We start from the raw sequence: 22,925 nt of genomic DNA on the forward strand, positions 1-22,925 counted from the left end.
CCTGACAGAAATTGATCTTGAATGTCAGTGTTTGTTTCCCAGAAATAAACCTGATAGTGTGAAGGGCAGATCTTTTCAATGTATCAGATGCACAACCATATGTATTTTGAGTGTTCCTTTCAGATAGTTCTGCACATGTATCTATAGCAGTATGCACAGACACACGCTTTTAAACAGTTCCTTTTTAAAGTATAACTTTAGTCAGCTACGAAGTGGTTCAGGTTTTCAAGAAAGGACTCCAATCTGATGGCTAGAATAGCCATTTTATAAACACCCTGTCCCCATTTGTTAACCAGCTTTGCTCATGAATAAATACCACGCAGCATTTTTCCTCCCCATCCCCACCTTTTAAGAACAAAAGCAGCCTTAGGCCATCGAGTCTTCCCCATCACCTCTTAATCTCTGAGAAACAGCTTCTTTCTCAATTGTTCGTGCTTAACTAATGCAACATTTAACACCCCAGATGAATCAGCACTGAGCTACAAGTAACCTTCTGATTACTGATATTTCAGCTCCACAATACTAAATTTACTGATGAAAGTGCCTGGGTTTGTGAGCTCCATTTTGGAAGGTCATTTTAGAGTCCACATTTGCCTGTGATACTTTCTCACCTCTTGTTCCTTTGAACCTGTCTCTAGAATTCCAGTGCATGCAAATAATTTTTGTGATGTGATGCTTTCTGATTATCAGAACTCATGTCACCTGTGTAGTATTTGTTCTTATCTTAGAAAATGTTTGAAGTTTAGGAGTTCAGGGTTTAGTACAATACTTACAGAAATTCCCTGTATGACCTTACCAAAGATCACAAGGAAGCATTGTGTTGGTGGAGCTTTTGAAAAGACAGCAGCTCCAGTCAGCAGAAACTTTCTTTTTCTCATCGGAACTAAACTAGAAACTCAAGAGGATGATGGAAACAAGAGAACAGGTTTGTTACTAAATCTTTCCTAAACAACATGAATATGTATTTATTGGTACATACATACATATTTAACATGTAAATTACGGAAGTATATATATAAACACACACCTTTTTTCCCCTAGCAGTTATTCGTTAGAGTGGACAAGGATGAAATCCTTCTGTATTTTTGCTGGAGTTCTAACTTGTTGCTGTGTACAAATTTTCTTGTTTTCCACCCCTCAGTTTCATCAAACAGAACAGCCTCTGTGTAATAGAAGCAGCATCAGTCAGCAAGATCATGTCTTCAAGTATTAACAATTTCAACCAGCAAATAAAATGGCCCAGGAATCAGAAAATCTTTTTTTTTTTTTTTTTTTTTTTTTTTTTTTTTTTTTTCTATTCTTGTGTCTCCCCACTATCCCATCCAGGCAGAACATGCTGTCTTTCACGCAAGTGCTCTGTGAATGTTTTTCTTCATCCACCCTCTGAAGAGCGAAGGTGGGGCTGTGTTTATTGAGCAGCCTCTAGTGGCTCCCCAAGGCTGTAACTGCGGGTGCTGCAGAGGCAGCAGGTACCTGCTCACACCTTGCACTCGGAGAAATGCTCTGAAATTGTTTTCTTGCTAGAACACTGAGAAAACTGTTGGGCCCTTCTTTAGACATCTGCAATTTAACAGAGAAATTCTTCTAGCAATGAAAAATCTTTATTAGAAACAAGTAATTGGAATGAAAATTCCCATTACTAGAGAGATTCCTGCTTAGGCTGATAAAATCTTCATTCCTAAACCAGGTGGTCCTTGGGCAGCAGCAGTGTGAGTCATTCATATAATAAAAAAAAAGCATATGAAAGATTGAATATATATTAATAATGAAAAAATAATTATAAAATTAATTACAAAGGTTTTAAAATAGTTTCCATTGTTTATAAAATTAATTATAATGGCTTTCTAATTGTTGCCACTGTTTATGTTTAAATACATAAACTTGGTGCTGTAATATTCTGTTAGCTTGAAAATGTAAAGAACTTCAAGATTACACAGAAATTTTGGGCTCAGAAATTTACAAACTCATATCTAACTATTTTGTGATAAGAGAATTGATATTAATAATTTTTTTTCAACTTTAGTACCAGATTTTTTTCACTAAATATCAAGAAGATTCAGCAACATATGTGTTAGTTCACATGTAAAAACTAGTGATCATCACAGCAAAGAACAAAAGCTGTATTTGAAGTATCTACTTAATAATTCCTCTGACAACCTAAAACTAAACTCCAAACTGCTCCAACCGTTTTTTTTTCAGCCTGGTTAGGATTCTGAGAAAAGATTTTTCAGCTGATTCTCTACATTTGCATCCTAAAACTACTGTTGAAGCTCTTCCCACCAATAGTGAATTACTCAGTGCAACGGGCATGTTTTCACTACAGCCCAGATGCACCAGCCCTGCCCCGAGGGCAGCGCAGCTGCCCCACCTGGCAGCATGCAAATATGTTTGGTATGCCCAGCCACATTCACGGCAAAGCCTGCAGCCCACTGACAGAAAGATTAAGGTTTCCTATTACTGTGAGGCACGTTTCCAGCAGATCAAGACAATGGACTAAAGGGATACTCCCTGAGTACAGCCTGGGATTTGATTTTTTTTTTTCCCCAAAATGCAGAATTGCTTTTAGGTCAAAAAAAATTCACGATTTTAGACCATTGAATAATGTTCTGAAATAATATCTCATAAATCCATGATAATGAAATAATTTCAGAAGTTTTATTTGTATTAAGTTAAAGAATATTTCTGTAGTCATTGCTTTGTTCTTATTTCCTGGTATTCCAGGCTGGTAGTCCAGGATAGCCCCACAAGATGGGAAGTGCTAGGAAAATTTGTCATCCAAGATCTGAGAAACAAAATTATTAAATATTTGGACTCTCATCTTTCATTTTTGCCCTCATTTCATCCTTACATTTACAGGCCTCAAAGAGGTTGGTCCTCCACAGTAATTTTCACCTGTCATCCAATACTCCCAGCTAGATGCCAGTTTTTGCTGCCTGTTTATTTATGCCCAAACCTGTCTTTCACACTATCCCTTAAATCTAGAAAACCCTGCTCAAATTAATTAGTATTCAACTTACCAACCTCAAGACATGTTTATATTCTGATGTTTACAGTAAACTGCCAGTTACAGTGGAGAGGAAGGTTGCATGCAGGGAATTTTGATACCATAAACACTTTTTACTTCCAGCTTCAGGAAGTCTACTAAGTATGCAAATAACTGGACGCATTTCTATTTATTGTTTATTATTTCTTCCGCTAAATTAGTTGCTTCATCTATTGCAATATGGCTGGAATAAATCTCAATGATTTGTTTTAAGATAATGGGACAGAAAGCTGACTATTGCTGTGTCTCTTCTGTTTGATACTGTGCTTGTATTAATTAATTCCCATGTGCCAGGAGCAAAACTGCCTTATCAACATTTATACTCAGGTAGCACTGTGCTTAATTCACCTTTCTAAAATTTTTCAGACACAAACTGATTTTAACTGTATTTAGAAGCAAAGATGTTTTTCCTTAAAGCTGTTAGTAGGATATAGCAAAATTTACATTTATCTGCCTTACTTTGGCAAAGAACTTGAAGGAATAAAGCTTGCTCTTTTACTTCAACCCTCACTCCATATCCCAAGGGAAAAACTCGGTCATCTGTAAAAAATGAAAGGAAATGTAATAGACTGAGCTCCATCAGATCAAATCAGCCTCACCACAATAAACTATTATATATTCTATATTATATTATGCAAGAAAGAAAATAATGAATCCTTGAAGTTTATAAGCAGAAACTCAGTTTATCCCTGATTTGTAATGTATTTTCTGTGCACAGACATACACACACAGAGGAAAAAGGCTGTACCTAGCAGCAGTGAATCTGTGACATTCCTATTCGACTCAGCAAGGGTTAAGAGATAGTGTACAAGTAACAAACTTCATTATTGCAGTAGTAGCACTCACAAGGTTAAATAACAATTCACAGACAATCACAAAATAAATTATGTGTTTAGAAAGACTATTCAATTTGTGCATGATGTCATGCATTTATGAAGACAAGTCAAGAAAATAGACATAGAAAACCTGAACAGAATAATCAGATCTCTCTATTGTCAAATGACACATGAGGCTGTTTTCATTTACAAGTTCAACTCATGACAGAAGGAAAATTCATGGGATAGTTTTGCAAGACACAAGGTTAGCAGGAGTTTTTTAAAGGTCTCACTGCTACAGTACCTCAAACCATTATTTTTCCAATATTTGATATTGGGATTTCCTTCCTTATGCACCAGTATGACAAAAGTGCTGTAAAACCTCTCAAAGAAGGGACTTGAATGAGAAAGGTGTGGCTAAGGAAACAAGAGAAAAGGGAAATAAAAAGGGTGAATGTAGGAGAAAAAATGTTTCAAACTCAATATGAATGTTAATGTAATATGAATGTTACAACTGTCAGGAGAGAGATACAAAGACAAAAATAACAAGTACGCCAAAAACATCTGAGAAAGACAGTCTAATGTGGAAAGAACTGGCATGAAATCAGAAAGTCTTGACTTTTTCCAAATTACCTCCTGTAAAAAAAATTTGTACAGAGGTTACTTAATCTATTACATTTTCTGTCTGCAAAATCAGAGAGAATGCTTATCTGATAGGCAACTTGGGTACAGAAAAATCTGTGAGTAATTTTCAGACCTATCAAGTCTAAAATGAGATTTCCACGACTGCTTCCAAACACACATTCTCATACAGCCAGCCCTCCATAGCTCTGCTGGGCAGTGCCACAGCTTCCCTTTTCTTCCCAGCTCTCAGTCACAGCCCCAGGCTCCCTCCAACCTCTGGTCCCAGCATTTTTCCCACACATCTGTTCCAAGGCACCTGGGTGACCTGTGGGCAGGAGGACACTGCTTGTTTCAGAGGATCTCTTGTTTATGCAGCTACATATCTAAGATGTTACAGAACTGGAGAGAGTCAAGTCCTTTGGGTGATAGAAGCATCTTCTGCAATAAATATTTGGCTAGATCCATAACACTAGAAAAAGTCAAATCTTTGACTCAGCCTATTTGACAGGGGTTAAACAAATGTGCGAACAAGTTTGATGTGATAAAAAGTGTTGTCTCTTACTTTTCCTGAGGCTGTTTTCCTAGTGAAGTCTTGCTCCTTTGCAACCACCTGTGGTTGGTTTGGTTTTGTTTTGTTTTCTGGGAAAAAAACCCTGAAATAGAAAAATATATGTAATTGGAAAAGTACTCCAAATAAAATGTTATAAAGAAGGCAAGCAATTGTAAAGAGAAGTATGCTGTCCAATAGCAAACAGCATTCACAGAAGAAAATTCAAGCCGAGGTAGCCAAAGCAACTACAGAAGAATGCAAGCATGATTCTGTAGCTAGAAGAAGACTAATAATGAGAACAAAAGTCATATTTTTAATACAAATGATGGAATGAGAAAAATTGTAAACAAAGTCATTCACTGAAAGAAAACTTTGAATTAAGGATTCAGTGAATAATTAAAAAATAATAAATTTTTAAAAGGTCCCACACCTGGAAATGTAAATAAAAGGAGTATTGAGAGGGAGATGCCACACAGAAAAAAATTCATTGAAAGCCATAGAATATTTTCCAGCTTGCTGTGAAGGCTGGATTTAGAGTAAGGAAGATGAAGGCAAGATATTTATACCATGTTAAGTTAAACTTTTAGTTTAAAAAAATTGTGGAAGTATTGTCCTTATTTTTAAGTATAGTTGATAGACAAATAAGAGCTTCCCCTAAATTGCTTTAGGAACCACTTACTTCTCTCTACAGGTTAAATAGGGAGTCCAGAGAGTGACAAGTGGCTGAGCCAAATCAGCTCTTGGAGTGAGGACATTGAGTCCTGTCCCCACCTAACCAGCTCCTCTTTCTTTTCTCCCACATCTTTCTTGTGCTGCCTCTGAAGTTTATATGATTAGTTTCAAGGTCAGGCAACAAAATTCACTAACTTGGCAAAAAAATGTACACTTTGGAAGGTGGGCAAAGGTAACTTCTGTTGTTTCATCAGGTTGAACAGCCTGCAGCCAGATGAGCTCCAGAGGTGGCTGGAGGTCAGCAGAAGGATCACATAGCCAAGCGCAGAGTGGGTTACAGAAGGGCAGAGGGAAAAGGTGAGTGCTTTCTGGCAACAATCAGCTCTTAGCCGAATCAGCCAGTTTTAACTTAAGCACCTTAGTTAAATACGTGAATTTACGTGGAGGGAGCTGTGCCACTGCCACCCCTTATGTACACAGAGGAGGTGCTGTTACTGCTCTTGGACTTGTATCTTCACATCCTTATGTTTCTTATTCATGTTAACCAAATCATCTGCCCAGAAGTTTACTAAAGCTGAATTAGGAATATTTTCCACTGCCAACCTCTCCTGTGATATTCTGCTTCACAGCACTGCTTTTTTATTATACTACTGGAAGTATGACACAAGAGGAAGCTCGTATTGGATTTATACACTTCTAGGTTTTATTGCAAATCTCATTATACTTGTTGGGTTTTATTTTTAGCCTCAAAACCTTATATTATGCAAATAGATGACAATCTGCACTTTCAAATTTTCATTTCTCAGTGGTGTTCTCTGTTTTCTTGTTTATAGAGACTTTGGTTATATTTTAAAATCCCTGATTCTTTAATATACCTTATATAAACTTTGATATACCTTAGTCAGGAAGGTTTTGTATGGTATTCAGATTAAATTTAGCCAATTTACAACTTTTTTTTCTATTTCTAATAGCCAGGCTTCTTGCCCCTATTAAACAAATTTTAAGCAAAAGATGAAATGAGGATTCTACTGCCTGTAGGAACAGATGTACAAACAAGCTGTCACAGGGCATGCCAGGGTGTGAACACAGCAATCACATGCTCTGCAGAAGCTCTGCAACCTGTTCCTTCTCTGGTTTGTTATGACCTCTTACTGCACAAAACTGCACTTTATGATACCTTGTTAGCCAACAGGAATTTGTGTAAAATATATACTTATTCAGGCTAGGTGACCATGCTGGGCCCTTTGTTCTTAATATACAACATTATTTTCTTCTGGGAGTTACAACTTTCCAATATTTTTAGACAGGAGATGGATCTCATATTTCAACCACACATGCACATGGCAATAGCCTACATGTATGCAGAAACTTGTAGACATCAGAAATCTCATCATGAAGAATAACTACACTTTAGGAAACCCTTCCAAAAGCAAAAAAAAAACCAAACAAAAAAACCAAAACCAAAAACCAAAACCAAAACCAAACCCAAACCCAAACCCAAACCAAAACCAAACCAAAACCAAAAACAAAACCAAAAACAAAAACAAAAACAAAAACAAACCTTGGACCTAGCTCTCTTTTGGGGCAATTTTTTATCCTTTGGTTTCTTTGAAAATCTAAGCATTCAGTACATACTTAATTTTAAGCTTGGGAGTGGTCATATTAAGTCAATGAGGGGAAAAAATGCATGCAACCAGTTTTGCAGAAACAAGCTCCTTGCACCATTAGGGATTTTCCTTGCTTTTATAAAAATTTGATTGACTTTAGTTAATCAGCCTATTTATATTGTGAAAATATGACACTCTCTGTAAACCAATCTTTCCCTATTCTCCCTGAAGTCCATCTCTGTACACAGATGTGTGTACACAAACTCCTGTGTGTTGATCGGCTCCTCATGTTGCTTGAGCAAAAGGCAAAATGATGATTTGTTAGCTCATCAAACCTTTTATGAATAAGTATATTTTTTCTCACTGTTCTGGTGGATATGTAAGTGTTGTAGGTTCTAAAAGACACAAATGCCAGAGGCACTGAAGTAGGTGTGTTACACAAAACTAAAGCTCAGAGAAAAGCTGGGTGGTGTCTGCAGCACCCGCCCAGCCCAACTGGCTGAGCTGAGTAACCTGGTGAGAAATGGAGAGCTGGGGGCACACAAACACTTCAGCACAACTGCACTCCCAGGGGATTGTGCTTTCCAAATACAGTGATGCATGATGGGCAGCCCGAGTTGGAGACAATGTTTAAATTCCTGAAGAAAGCTGTCCATGATAAAAACCTGAAACTAAGGCAGTACCTGTGATAAATATGTTGTAGACTGAGAAGGAAATCCATTTTGAATTAATGTATAGATGTAGCCTTCACCCTATTTGGCTTCTCTGAAGTATAGTTTGCCCAAAATGAAAATAATATACAACAATTCTGTCCTGTGCTACCCTGCTCATTATATCTGCATGGAAAATACACAATCATTTTGAAACGTAATTTTAGAGGTGTGATGTTAAAATCACAAATCATGACACAGCATACCAGAAAATACATCAGGGGTCTTAAATATATTAATAATTCTAAAAATATGTTTTCATGCTTCTAAGATATCTTACAGTAGCCTCTGGGCTCATTTCTAAAAGAAGTGATTACTTGTGATGAACACAAGCCAACTATTAGTGTAGGATCTTCCATATAAGTATAAGATATAACCTTTCAGTCTGACCTGTGAGACTTGTTGAAATCAAATATCTAAAAGGTAGGGGTTCACTCTGGAAACTGTTACTTTTTTAGCTTCTGCAAAATCATTTTTCCAGATTAAAATTGCTGTTTCAGATTGCTTTGTGACTACATATTCCTTGATTTTGCTTAAAACATCTTTAGAGGCTTTTTCAACCAAAATATAAAACTTTTACTTTAATTAAGTTGTAAACAACTTTGTCTATAAAGGCAACTATTTATAGCTTTTATATATACTTCAGTCATTCCAACTGTACCCTGAGGAAATGTTAATTTTTAAACTTTAATGTATTATTTTAATGTAACTTTCTCTGTTACTAATTCTGCCTTATTGTCAATTCAGGAAGCTACTTGGAAAACCATACTAAATTCCATACTAGTTCAGAAATCTACCTTCCTTAAGAGGTCCTATCTAGGTACCTACCTGAGTGGTGTAAATTCCTATAGAATTTATATCAATTTGATTTTAAAAATCTTTAGTGTTTTTATAATAAAATTTTGAAGTGTTTTGCCCACCTGTGCTGTGTGATGGCAATTTTGTTAGACTTATATTTAACTATGGTAATATATTATTACACTTATCTCATTCTTACAAAGACATTATCTGTGTAGCCTTGGGTACCTCCCTTCACCTTCTGTTTTCCTGACTGTAAACCAGGAGCAATAACAGCACAGCCAGGAGTCACACACAGCCTCTCTGAGCTGTGCAGAGGGGCTTTGCTGGCAGTCAGGTCATCAAGGCATCCCCTCGAATACATTCCTACCTTTGGCTTTCCTTTTGAGGCATGATGAAATTTCTGCAGGAATGTTTTATATTAAATACGAAAGTGCACTCCTTGCCCAGTATCAACAACCATCTGAAGTTGCTATGAATGTGAATTCTACTCAGAAAAAAACACAAACAAAACTTTTCTTTTGAGATGCAGGTAATGTTGGGGCATTAAAAGGAGTGCCCTGCTGACCCCTGCTCATGTCCTGAGGCAGTAGATTGGGTTACTTGGTATCATTGCCTTGGCTTGGATAACTGCTCATAAAGTTACAGAGTTTTAAAATTCCTGCAACACCACTTATTTCCACGAACACCTGCAGCTCTGGTTTCTATAGGCCAGTTTTAAATTCAGTAGAGAAATATTTCTTGGCTTTTACTGCCTTTCTTACTAAGGCTATTCCTAATTTCTTGTGGATTGAATGGAGTCCACTACAAAAAAGCAATTTTTCCTTTCCTGAACTTCCTTTTGTACAGATTAAAATCCTTCTCCTTTATATAATAATATAAAAAAATTAATGCTGTATTACTTATTTGCTATCATGTAATCATTAATTACACACCCAGAGTTAGAGTTTAAACAATAGACTTCAAAGATAATTAACTGTTTCAAATTAGTTCATGATGTTATAGAAAAGGAGATAAATCCTTAGTTTTTTTCTGGCATTGGATATGTTAGTTATTACTATTTGTTTAATATTGCTCTTTGAAGAATTGAACAGGCTATAGTATTAAACAAAATATAGGAATTTGCTAGCTTAAGAGGCTTATCTTTATGTTATGATCAAACAAATGAAACTGGGTTTTCCACGGGTCTTTTTTGCTTGTCTGTTCACCTTACAGCAAAGTACTGATCTAAGGCACATTCCTACATCACAGTTACAGCCTTTACCAGTGGTCAGAGATACATCATCTTTCTTAAACAGGAATGATGGCAAGCTACTTTGTGGAAAGGGGAACAAGTAGAAAGAAAAGGAAGCGGTTTTGCCTCAAGCAGACAAGGTGCAATGTATGTTTACACTTACCCTGAAAGCAGGAAACTTCACTTCCTAAGCTTATCAATGCCACTCTACGTGTTTATTTCTGCCTACACATGTGAGAAATGAGAAGGGATTTCCTTGGCACACAGAAGGCAGTGGCAAGGGTTTGGAGGGGTATCTCACTCATTGAGAAGGGATTTCCTTGGCACACAGAAGGCAGTGGCAAGGTGGTCTCACTGTGTCTGTGGCACAGAGAAGGGATTTCCTTGGCACACAGAAGGCAGTGGCAAGGTGGTCTCACTGTGTCTGGCACACTGAGAAGGGATTTCCTTGGCACACAGAAGGCAGTGGCAAGGTGGTCTCACTGTGTCTGTGGCACACTGAGAAGGGATTTCCTTGGCACACAGAAGGCAGTGGCAAGGTGGTCTCACTGTGTCTGTGGCACACTGAGAAGGGATTTCCTTGGCACACAGAAGGCAGTGGCAAGGTGGTCTCACTGTGTCTGTGGCACAGAGAAGGGATTTCCTTGGCACACAGAAGGCAGTGGCAAGGTGGTCTCACTGTGTCTGTGGCACACTGAGAAGGGATTTCCTTGGCACACAGAAGGCAGTGGCAAGGTGGTCTCACTGTGTCTGTGGCACACTGAGAAGGGATTTCCTTGGCACACAGAAGGCAGTGGCAAGGTGGTCTCACTGTGTCTGGCACACTGAGAAGGGATTTCCTTGGCACACAGAAGGCAGTGGCAAGGTGGTCTCACTGTGTCCATGGGGCTGCTGCGGGGCTGGCCCAGCGGGAGCCACAAGGACCTGCCCGGGCAGCGGGGCTGGCCCAGCTCCTGCAGAAACGGTGTTTCCAAGCTGCCATACACATTTAGGAACCCAGCAACTCTAGGAGAAGCTGAAGCACAAAAAGGGTGTGATGTCCCCTGCTGTAAGGAGGACTGGAAGTAAGTGAGGAAAGCATAGGACAGACCACACTGCCATAGGTCAGCCTAGACGCCTGCTCACCTCCCACAGCTCCCTACCCACAGGGAAAAACACAGCAAAATATTCCCTGGGTTCTTAAACAGCTTCATTGCTTTTGATACACTTTAGCACTTGCGGATAACACCAGTAATTTAAAAGATCAAATTACACCACTAACCCTCCGTGAAATTATCAGTGTGCCTAAAACTATATACTGGAGTTAAATTATATAGCAACAAGGAAACAAGTCCTCTAGAACCAATGCAATATTAATTTGGTGCTTGGGAAATGCATAGCTATGTTTTCAAACACATACCAAGAATTTTTCTATTCTTGCTCTTATGCTCAGGATGCTAAATATTTAACTTTATTCAACCAATGGTACTATGAAATGAAATGAAAGATCCTATCACATGGCCAATCCAACAGTTACACTGGGCTATTTAATTGTCTGTTTAACTCAAGCCAAAGTTCAGTGACCCACAGCAGGTGAAATTCTCAGTGCAGGGTGTGATAACATCTTTGTGATCAGAACAGCGTATGCTTTCCTACTTCTTGTGCTCAGAGAATTTCTATGTATTTCCAGTGGTTAAAAGATGTAATTTTCTGTATCTTGGAGAGAGCAAAGCATCTTTCTGTGTATCAAACACAGAAAAACTGTGATGAGACCTGAAGAATCAAAGGAAGAAAAAGGGTGAGATGTAGGAAAAATATTCTGAAGTTTTTATATTATAATTCTTCATTTGCAATATTAAAGGAATGTGAGTATGAGTGAAAAAATAGCAGCCTTGAAATGTTAAAGAAACATCATTTTTTATAAGATGCTCCCCCACTTTTTACAAAGTTGCCTAACATAAGCCATTACATAAAATGGCAATTGTGGCTTATGGACATTATTCCTTGAATAATTTGCATTTTCCTGTTCTTGTTCTTTGTGCTTTCATTGCTGCTAGAAATGTATCAGGTCCCCAAGTGCACTGATTACTTTTAAAGACCGTCCACTCTCAAACCCTGCCTCTTGGCCTGGGAATCCATATAAATTCAGGCCTGGAGCTTCACCCCTTCCTTGACCTGCATTGTTGGAGTGCCCATTTGAGTTCTGCCTGTGCCTGTGCTTGGCCATGTACCTTGTTGATACAGGTCCTGACCTATGGACTGACTTTCTGATGTCACCCTGACTGACAGCTGTGGTCTGCTTGGTCATCACTGGCTGGTTCTAATTTTCATTTTACATTAGTTGTCAAAGAAAAAAATAAGGTGTGTAATGTAAAATAGTTGGGTTTTAGTGTAGCATACAATGCAAATCTTGGGGTAGAATGGATATTTAGGGAAATGGTTATTGGGTAGAAACCTTTAATTCATTATGTCTTCTTCCTAGAAGCGCTATGAGAAGTTCTTCAGCAAAATCAGTTTCTTCTGATTAATATGACAAATATAAGAGGATTAAGGCAAGGCTTGTTCAAAGACACCAAAACCATTACATATAGAAACTAAACATTGCAATAGAGAAAAAGGGTATTTGAAACCAAATATATTGATTCTGTCTTCTGCTTTACTCCTAACACTTCTCTTATTTTCTTAAAGGCAAAGCTTTTGCAATTTTCTTATCATGGATATCTTTAAGACTGCAAGAACCATTTCTAATTTTAACCACTAGGAAGTCAAGTCATTTTGATACTTTTTGGGAGCATCTCAAAACTACCAAAAGGCTAGAAATCAATAATATCACCTGGCAGGAGATGTGAGCTACTCAAATTCAAGTCAAGGTCCAGCTTAACGTACTTATGGTTGGTTAGGCAGGGAGAAGCTGTTTACAGCACAGCCTTTTTACAGACTGGCATGAGGCAATTATGTTCTGTCAGATATTCTCAGATTGCCTAATTATGCAATGTTTGAACAATGTGGGCTTAGGCTCCTGAAGAGCAAGAAAGTGATTTACTAGATCACTCTGAAATGAAGGTGAATGCTTAACATGTTATTTTAGTTTTTTGTGAACATTTCTGTCTCAATGGCCTGAACCTCAAGTATGGTTCACAACTGAAACAATGAACACGGTCCTTCACTGCTTTTTTAAGTGACTTCCAGATTACTAAAATGAAGCCTAACTTTTTAAAATGGAAAAGCCACATGGTGGCAGGAGAGAACAAGGCATGTAAAAATCTTATGCTGCTAAATGCTTCCCTTAGATTTAACTTCATACTATTCCCTTCCACAGCACAGCTGAAGCTCTGTTGGCTGTATTTTTAAATCTGACAGGCACTAACATAACTCATTAGTTGCAATGTTTAAAAAACTGTCCATGACTTCTAAGTTTCAGATACTGCTGACCTAGTTCACTAGGAATTATACAGTAGATGTTAATATTACAGTAACTTTTGAAATTATATAGTAGAGCAGGCTAAACTTCTAATCCTCCAATTTACAACCATCTGGACATGCCCTTCACTTTAATCACAATATACTGTTTGTAGGTGTCTCAGTGCAGTTCACATTAGTTCCTAGTTAACAGCCAGTGGAAATAGTGATGCACCTACCTGCACACACTGTTAGTACCTACACAGGTGCAGCCAAAACTGAAGACTGACCAGTTACTTTTGCAATCAAGATGTAGTTCTGATAGCTGACTTCTATTAGATAAATAATAAGTGGATTTTGCTGTTTAGCAGATGTATAATTGAGATTCCTAATTTAAGAGCTCTGACTCTTTAACCTGTATTTGAAGACTTCATGGCATCTTTTTCAATAATTCCATCATTTTAATGACACTTGACATATTCCATAATAATAATTTTATTTTAATCTGAACATTTCTTCAACTTCAATCTATTTTAAAATGTTGAATCTTCCTAAGAACCACCCACATGATTTTTAGTATATTTGATTTAACGGGAAAGAAGACACAAAATAATTCAATAGTATATGATTCTCTTATCTCCATACCTACCAGAGCAAGAACTTTCTTAGGACTGTAAACAGTTTCTAAAGTCCCTGAAATCCTGATGTCCCTCATCATAGCCCTGGTTACACCCAGCTCTTAATGCTAACAGGAGCAGCATAAGCTACACACCCTCTTAGAGGACAGGCTTTTGTCTCTCTAAACTCTGGTTTATTGGATTTTTTTCTTGAACCTATTGACCACCAGTGTGGATCATAATGAGAAGTTTTCTAATAAGAAACTGTTTCAGTGATTAACTGATCTGATAAGAAAGCATTCACAGAAATATGAAACGGACTTTCATCTGAATAGTTTTCACTTCCCTGTCTGTTCTCTTTCTATACTCAACTTTCATGGCTGAACTTCTCAGTTTCATTTTAAGTCTATATTATTCTTATTATTCTTGACTAACTTATTTCTCTTACTTATTTCCTATTTCTTATGTAAAAAAGCCAATAGGTTTTCCTTTGTCTTCCCTTTTCCCAGTATATGCAGAAAAGAGAATAATACAAGAGCTGTACACAAACCTGTAGAGAAAACCTTCATCACTGCTAATATTTGCTACTTCTGCATCTTCTAAATTATTTATTCTTTATCAGACTTTTGCTTGAATGTGAAAGAATTTGGATTTCTATGTTGTTTCTGTGCCATCTGTTAGCTTCCAGGTTCTTTTATTCCTTTCACCCAGGCACTGCAGGCAAATCTTTTATTTAGTCTTGCTAATTGTAACCCTACGAGTTCCATAACTGCAGCTTTAACTGTCTTTAAAACATGTCTTCTGCTCTACTTCTTCCTAGAAAATGTTCTGGAGGTTTAATTTTTTTTTTTCTTTAGTACAGTGCGGTTGCCCTGTTTCTTCTTGCAAATAAGGATCTCTGATTTCCCTTGTGCTACTCCTTAAATTGTGAGTTGCCTGTAAATATTCACAAAGCTCCATTGTTTTAATCCAGGTATCTGTTACAACTCTTTTACCATGATGCTTACAGAAACATTTTGATGTCAATAGGCAACAAATAATGTAAGACTGATGTGGTTTTTTTATGTCCTTTTCTATCCTTCTTGTATATTGGGTTATTAACTAAAAATTCCTCAGGCTTTCCTTCAATCCATTTAATATAACATGAATTCACTTGGAGTAGCATGACCCTACTACAGTGAAAAAATCCTGATGTAACCCAATGGAATGTTCGCAGCACATTTCACATTTCAGGGCATGAAATACTGAAATGTTAAGAGATAATTGTTAGAAGATGATTAATTTTTACAAATGTGAGAAATTCAAACTATCTGGTCACCTCCTAGTACTCAGTGTTCTAAGCAGTGTTGCACTGACTCCACATCATGTTCCCTGTACTTCAGTGCAGTCTGAGGTGATTTCACTCAGGTGACTGAAGTGGCCTCTCTTAGCTCAGCCTTCTGCCTTGCTGTGTCATGAGAAATAGCAGGACACTGAAACCACTCAGCAGACCTCATAAACAAGGGTAGAAAGGTTAAGAAGGAAAAAAATAAAAAATAGAGGAACTCAAATGACATGAAGCCTCTATTTCCCCAGGAGAATCTGAGTGTGTCTCGAGTTACTAGCAGGTCACTATTTTGATCTAACTTGAACAACAGATAGATGTGTGTTAGCACTAATGAAGTGCAAAGTCTGGCTGCATTGCTAGGCCTGATGTGTACCTGCTCAAGGAAGCAGCAGACAACCAAGTCATCTGCTTGTATTTTTAGGTGGACTCTTATGGTCCCAGTTACATGACTGTTGTGCTGACAAAAAAATTAAATCAGTGAGGATTATAACTGTGCATACCAACTGCAAGAATTAACTCTATTAACTCTACATTAAAATGCAATTATTTAATGTTGCTGTTTTAGTATGTTCTAACACTTTTCAAACTGCCTTCAAAAGAATCACAGTTCTTAGAGATGACTGTACACTGGACATAGAACCAAGACCATTAATGAGAAATTAAGAGGGACAGCTTTAGCTCTTTGATAGACCTCCTGATGTACAAGGACTTCAGTACTGTGAGTAAAAAGCAGTGGAGAAAATGTGAAAAATTCATAGTGAGGCAGAAAATTCAGGCACAGATTGAAAGGAAGGAAAACACTGGTCAGGCAGCTTGTACTAAAGTCTGCCTGCGTGTTTTCTCACACTGTGAGTTGTGAAATGCTTGACTCTTTGTAGCCTAAACTTTCAGTTGCAGTGCTCATGTGATAGTAAATCTGGTCTGTTCTGTGTTGTTGAATAGTGAGTGATTCCTATCTCAAGAACATATTGGGAAATACAGCTTCACTTTTTTATGAGTAGATAACTGAACCTGCTGCTTTTTTTGTGAGATAATGTCACGTTGCTATATTGAATGTCCTATAATAATTAACAGCCAATAGAGGGGTGAAAAAGAGTGGTAGGTAAAGGATGGGGTCAAGTCTAAAGGGTTTCATCTGTTCCTTACTTTTTATTTTAAACAAGATCTTGCTAAAATTTGCTCTAATTTCAGTGAAGGAGTCCTGTTGAAGGAAAACCCTCTGTGCTGTGGACTTCTATTCAGGAGAAAAAGTACTTTTTGGTAAGAAGAAGGGATAACAAATACATATGCAAAATTTAGAGAAATAGTCTTCCATTAGCAGCTAAGGATTTTACTTCCCCATGTTTATTCAGTTTACAAGCTAAATTAATACAAATCAAATATCCTTCACTTCAAAATCCAAAATTACTCAAAATTTCAAAAATTAATGTCTGGTTAGTATTTGTAATTTCTTTGTAAAGATCAGTAATGTAGCTATTTAGCAGCTGTCCAGAACAAGCAATATGAAACCACAATATGCTTTGTAATCAGTAGTTATCTTGATCTTATTAAAAATTGTTGACTTAAAAATTTACAAAGCAAGTGTAAAAAATGTTAGGCACAATTGAAATAAATAAAACTTCAGAAGCAAACATGTGATGCCATGCAATTTTTCACAGTGAGTTTACACACATTCACAAAACTAAAGCCCTTGCAAACACTAATTTCATTGGTTTCCTATGGCAAAGTCCATTACTCTATAAGAGAAGAAAAAATATAATTCTTTTATTTGCAAGTTGAAATTCTTCTGATATGAGACACTTTGTACTACAACCATAATTTTCTTACACATAAAAATAATAGGAAGGATGTCTCCTTCTTCCTCACCTGAGCCTGATCCAATTCTTCCACAATTTAATAGATATCTTGGAAGCTTAACTTCTTTGAATCAAAATTTTTGAGGATACTCAAAGTACATATATTTCATACATCAGATTGCCACTGAAGTTGCAATGTGTTTGCCATCAGATACAGCATGTAGCCTGCAGTGATGTTTGCCATACAACACAGTTCTCATACTCCACGTTTGATTTGTTCAAACCTACTACCCCAAGATAATGCAGTCGATGAACCTGACTGTGTAAACAACCCTTATTACTTTCAAACCTAAATATAGTAATGAATAAAAATTAGCTTTGAATTTTCCATCAACCCATTATGTCATTAGTACACTTTAAAACCATTCTTAGCCTTATAAAGAATTTAATTTCTTAAAACTTTATATAAGGATTTTTGAACATGGAACATTTTTTTTTCTGAAAAAAAAAACTTAATTTCATTGGTTTCAAGCTTTCAAAGTCTCTCTTTTCCACATGCAGTTCTTTTCTGCTTTCTGCATACAGACTTTCTAGAAATCAGAAATAATTTTAATGGAAAGTAACAATGCTGTATTCCTCACAATTTTAGCTTTTAGCTACCTTGCTGAGGTTCTCAGCAACAGCGAAATAGTGCTCATTTCATGATGTGAATATTAACTTATGAACTGAACAAGGTTGTTAATGGAAATTCTTATAAAACACACAAGAAAAAAAAAAATCCAAAAAGCTTTTCTTTCTCTATGTCTTTCCCTGGACTGCTCAGTAAATGAAACTGAGAGAATGAGGAGAAAGGACTACTGAAGGAATGACACAGATTATTCACTGAGTTCCTTGTTAGAGATTTTCTGTGCCTACCAAAGGATCTTCATGTTTGGCTACAACCAGACTTCTTTTCTTGTCTTCCTCTGTTACAGTCTGACTGATCTGTTCAAACAGCTTTGATATCTTGGCAAATCTCAGGTGGTTCTGAAACCTTCGTGCAGCAAAAGCATAAAGCAGAGGATTAATACAGCTACTGATGAATACAAGTGCTCCAGAGATGTACACTCCTTTGTCTACAATTTCTTCCAGTGCCAAAGACATCTCCTCATTAGAGAGTTCTATTTCAATTGAAATGATGTCCAGGATGTTAAAGATGTGGTGAGGGAACCAGCACAGAATGAATGCCACCACGACGCTGGCAATGAGACGCTCCGATCGCCGCTTGGATTGGTAAGTCATTCTGCTTATTCTTCTTACAACACACACATAACAAGTGCAAATAATTAAAAAAGGGATTACAAAACCTGCAAGGGTCTCCAGCAGAAGAAAAGACACTTTCTGTCTATTAGAAGAGTAGTTGCGGCACGTGCACAGAAGTCGACCGTTCATTTCTTCTGTCTCTTGAAATGGAATGACAGAAATGCCAAAGGCAATAGACAGGAACCAAATGAGGAGTACAATCAAATAAACTTTTCCTTTTCTTCTGTATGTTTGAATTGTGAAAGGGTAAAACACAGCCAGTAGCCGCTCCAAGCTGAGTGCTGTAATCAGAAATATACTGGCATACATGCTGCAGTAAATAATGAAAACCAACAATTTGCAGAAGATGACTCCAAAAACCCAGGAGTCAGCAAAAGAGTAAATCCAGATTGGTAAAGTGATCAGTACAAGGATATCAGCAATGGCCAGGTTCAAGATCAGCAGGACTGAAAGAGACACTTGCTTCATTTTGGTACAAACAGTCCAGATGACAATGCAGTTTCCAGGGGTGCCAATTATAAATGACAAGCCCAGTATTATGCAGACTACTGACCTCACAATATTCCATGTTGAGTTGCCACTGCTTTCCTCACCTTGACTCATTCTGGAAATTCTTCTGTTCTTGGCTGCTCTGTGCTCTGCTTTTATTCTGCAGGTGTTGGTGAACTACTTGCAAGTTCTCCTCTAAATGATGTTCTGAAGGCTAATGCAGACTGTGAGCTCACATCCTCATGCTCACTCTTACAGACATCTGACCACATATGGCAGTTCCTGTTGTTTAGGAGGATGGGTATTTTTGCATACAAAGCAAAAGTAAAAATACATTGCAGGACCTGACTTTGCTGTTAATTATACATCCATTATATCAGCAAATTTTACAGCATGTTGGTGGTCTTTCTAAAGTGGGACTATGTAAAGAAATGTGCTACTGTTTTGGTGCTACTGATCTAATCAACAACTGTGAGGAGAAAGAAATCCTTTTTATGCTATTCTATTTTTGTTCATTTGAATAACTTGGCACTTCATTTTATAAAAACAAAAAACAAAGAGGGGTGTCAGGTAAATGACAAATGTGCATTATATGTTTGACATGAATTTTAAAGCAGAAAAAATTGTGCTTACTACCTTAATATCATCTTTTTTAATTCATCAGAAAACAGTCAATCATATTTCAGAAATACCCTGGCATAAAGGAAATAAACTGTTTGAACTGTACTGTACAACAAAGTGGGTAGGAGTTGTATTCTCTGGGAAATTGCAGTTCTTTACCAAACAATAACCATCAGAGTATTCAGTCTGGATGTAGAGTTATAGGAGGAAATGCTCCATGTCAGAGAGAAAAGATGTCATTATGTTACTGTCTTGCTGTGTGCCAGCAATGGGCTATGACTTTTATGAGTTTTCCTAGGAAACTTGGTAGTCAGTGGAGTACTCAAATCCTAAATGAATCATAAGTTCTTCAGAGTCTGGTCAAAGAATATGAAACTATTTTGTTATCCTGATTTCAAAACATCTTTTGAAGTTCATTTCTAAAATGTTAAAGGCGGAACTAGAACAGCAGTGCCAACAGAAATATTCAAGAAGTGGAACTGGAAGGGTATTTACCATTAAAAAAAGTTCACAGAAACAAAGGAGTTATTTATAGATTTCTTCCCTAATTTTACAAACCCAGCAAATGTAGTGCATAGCATTAAGTCAAAAAGTATTTTTCACAGAGGAAAAAGGATTGTAACATCAGCACCCCCAAAGCAGCTTAGCCGGTTTTGCTCCCGTAAGAGTATAATGAGATCAAAAGTAAATCCAGAATAACCCCACTGAAGTTAAGTATTATATCTTCAAAATACTATTTGTGTAATACAGATTTTAATTGGGATTTAATCTGATACATGACTCCAGTTCCTTTCATTTTTAACTACATTTAATGAATATCGGGTAGGGGAAAAATGAAACAAGTTGTTTGTATTCTGAAGGGAATTTCTGAAAACCACATGTGAAAATTAACTAACGGGAGGAAGTGCTGGGCAGTATCTCTTCTTCCAATGAGAAGAAGATTCTTCATAGACTAGTTTATTGAAAGTGGCATATGTAGACTGAAGTAAATTGCAGATTTTTATTGGAAAAAGATAACCAAGGAGAGAGGTCCAGTACCTCTTGTCACCCAGTGCTGCAGGGACTGGCAGGTTCTTTAAGTAAAGTCAATCTAGATTATGATTGTTGTGTCACACACTTATTATCAAGACTTTGACCTGAATTGCAGAGGACTCAGGTGACTAAAAGCCTACACAACCAAAGACTCTAGATAGTAAAGAAAGCTACAATGATTTCTAGAAACTCTGCTTAACTGAAAGCTGGGATAATTGCTAAAAGTCCTGTGTAGCAGTAAGACACACTAACTACTAGAACTTGTAGATAACAATAAGGCATGCTGATAAGTACATTTTTATGTAATAATAAGTGCTCTATGTGTAGCTACAATCTTGTGGCCAGCCATCAATCTACCAAGGATCACTAAAAGGACTTGTATGTTCTGTACCATTGTGTGACACCTCTGTAGGATTCTTTTATAACTTTATTTTTGATGGAAAAGAGCAGTTGTCTGAACAACCATTGGTATAAGTATAGTTCTAATCCAGTAGTGTATGTATGTGGCTAAACTTCTGAAGCATTGGCCTTGCATTTTCAAGAAACACGTTTCTCCACTTGAGTTGAAGTTTGCTTGCCAAATGGCCTCTACATCTGGCTGTGTCTTTCATTTAAGCAAGGAAATAAAGATCTCTCAATTGCAGCTGCAGTCTGGAATTTCTGTTTCAGAAAAATTCCTAAGAAGTGTTGAACTAAGACTCTGAAGCTAGGCTAATAGACTAAGTATCTCAGACATTAGAGTTAACATTAGCTCAGGAGCATGTTTCTGAACAGCTCTATATGACTCCTGGATCACTAAGAAAACTTCAGACTGTCAGCTGATTCTAATATTCTCTAAGACTGTTATTTATGAAATTTAAATTAGTAGTACACAAACATTATGGGCAATTTACCAAATATTTCCATAAACAGGGGGAGCAATATAGTGTAGTCAATAACTGCTAAAAACAACAGTAGCTAAACAATTCAGTATCTTACTCACTCTAGTGGCCACATGTGGGTGGGCTTTAATGTATGAACGCATTTGGACTTTGGATCACAGAAGCTCTGGTCTACTTCATTACAGCAGTGAAATTAGGCTGCATCTGTATGTTTAAAAAACACAGTTTAAGTTTTTTGTGTGCATGCATATTATATGTAGTGCAAAAAGTCAGTCATCAATCCAGGAAACTTTCTGTAAGTCTGTTACTTTTAGATTAGCAAATAATTTCTGAAAACTTTCAAAGTTCAAAAAGTCCATGCTACTGCTATGAAACAATTTGCATAGAATTTGCTTAGCCTTAAATATCAGGTGTGTGTTTCTCTCATCCTTCAAATTATTTATTTTCCTCTGAATGAATGTATGAGCTTCCCTCTGGTGGATGTTGTGTAATTTACACTACCACTGAGCATTTTCAAACAGTTGGGTTTGCATGCCTAAATGTAAATTGTAATTGATTTTTCTACATCTTGCACATTTATTCTGAGAAACAGTGTTTCACTTCAAAATGCTGAGAGTCTTTGGCCTAAGAGCCTCTGCTCAAAGTGTGTCCATCCTTCCATGCTATAAGAGCATCCCTTGTAGGGATTTACAGAATAGCTAATACACGAAAAATGGAAAATCCACAATGGGGAACTTGTATTTAGAACTCTATCAAGAAGACTTTTAAAATCCTCTTTACATTTTGTCATCAGAAGGATCCCCTGGATGTTTGTCTAGTAAGTGATTGTAGATTAATGATTATCAAGTATCACCTATCTTATGAGACGCTGCAAATTGAGGTTATAACCTCATTTATTCTTAATGTGAAAGAGAAAAAGTAATTAGCCTGAACCCCTCAATTTTTCAGCCACTGCATTGAGGTGTATTTGCAGGATTTGTATAAATGTCTTATAACAAACTCAAGTCCATGTGCTACTGAGGACAGTGTGAAAGTGCCACCCTTTGCCTTGATCAGAGAAGTATGGTCTACTTCACAGCTGATCTAATTGCTGCTTTCTTGATTACAGGAGGGGATACTATATAAGAGGGATTTCATGAGGATGTGCAGTAGCTAATAATCTCTCTGCTCTGAAATCACTGCAAAGGGAAGTGCAGTGTAGGAAAAGACACACACCAGACATTTTTACAGTCTTCTTGCAGTGTTTGTGGCAGCAAGTACAAATAAGAACACTCCCATGGCTGCTTTATCAGAGTAAATAACTTAAGGAAGAACTTGAGATCAGCTCCAGAATGTAATAAAAGATGTGTACTTTGCACTATAAAGTTTGGAATATTCTGCTCTGTCTGCATTTTGTTAATCAGTATCCTAACATTATTAAAAATTTGTA

At 37.1% G+C, this 22,925-nt stretch overlaps 1 protein-coding gene and 1 long non-coding RNA gene across 2 annotated transcripts in view; both read right to left on the bottom strand.

Moving 5' to 3' along the window:
• Positions 1 to 957: 957 nt before the first annotated feature.
• LOC110473028 (uncharacterized) overlaps positions 958 to 22,925 on the bottom strand; it is a 32,106-nt gene continuing 10,138 nt past the window's right edge. The window contains exons 3-5 of the long non-coding RNA XR_013340731.1: positions 5,045 to 5,135; positions 3,503 to 3,583; positions 958 to 1,162 (exon numbers count right to left, since the gene is read on the bottom strand). This is a non-coding gene — a long non-coding RNA (uncharacterized LOC110473028). The remainder of the gene's footprint in view (positions 1,163 to 3,502; positions 3,584 to 5,044; positions 5,136 to 22,925) is intronic.
• LOC116184034 (leukotriene B4 receptor 1-like) lies at positions 17,706 to 19,226 on the bottom strand. The gene has a single exon (XM_031505816.2). It carries the CDS (start codon positions 19,074 to 19,076, stop codon positions 18,066 to 18,068), a length of 1,011 nt encoding a protein of 336 aa, XP_031361676.1. The 5' UTR covers positions 19,077 to 19,226; the 3' UTR covers positions 17,706 to 18,065.

The sequence above is a fragment of the Lonchura striata genome, chromosome 13, assembly GCF_046129695.1.
Source record: "Lonchura striata isolate bLonStr1 chromosome 13, bLonStr1.mat, whole genome shotgun sequence".
Taxonomy (NCBI): Eukaryota; Metazoa; Chordata; class Aves; order Passeriformes; family Estrildidae; genus Lonchura; species Lonchura striata.

Excerpts from the sequence above, each read along its gene's own strand:
- LOC116184034 (XM_031505816.2), bottom strand. The coding sequence starts at position 19,076 with ATGAGTCAAGGTGAGGAAAGCAGTGGCAACTCAACATGGAATATTGTG.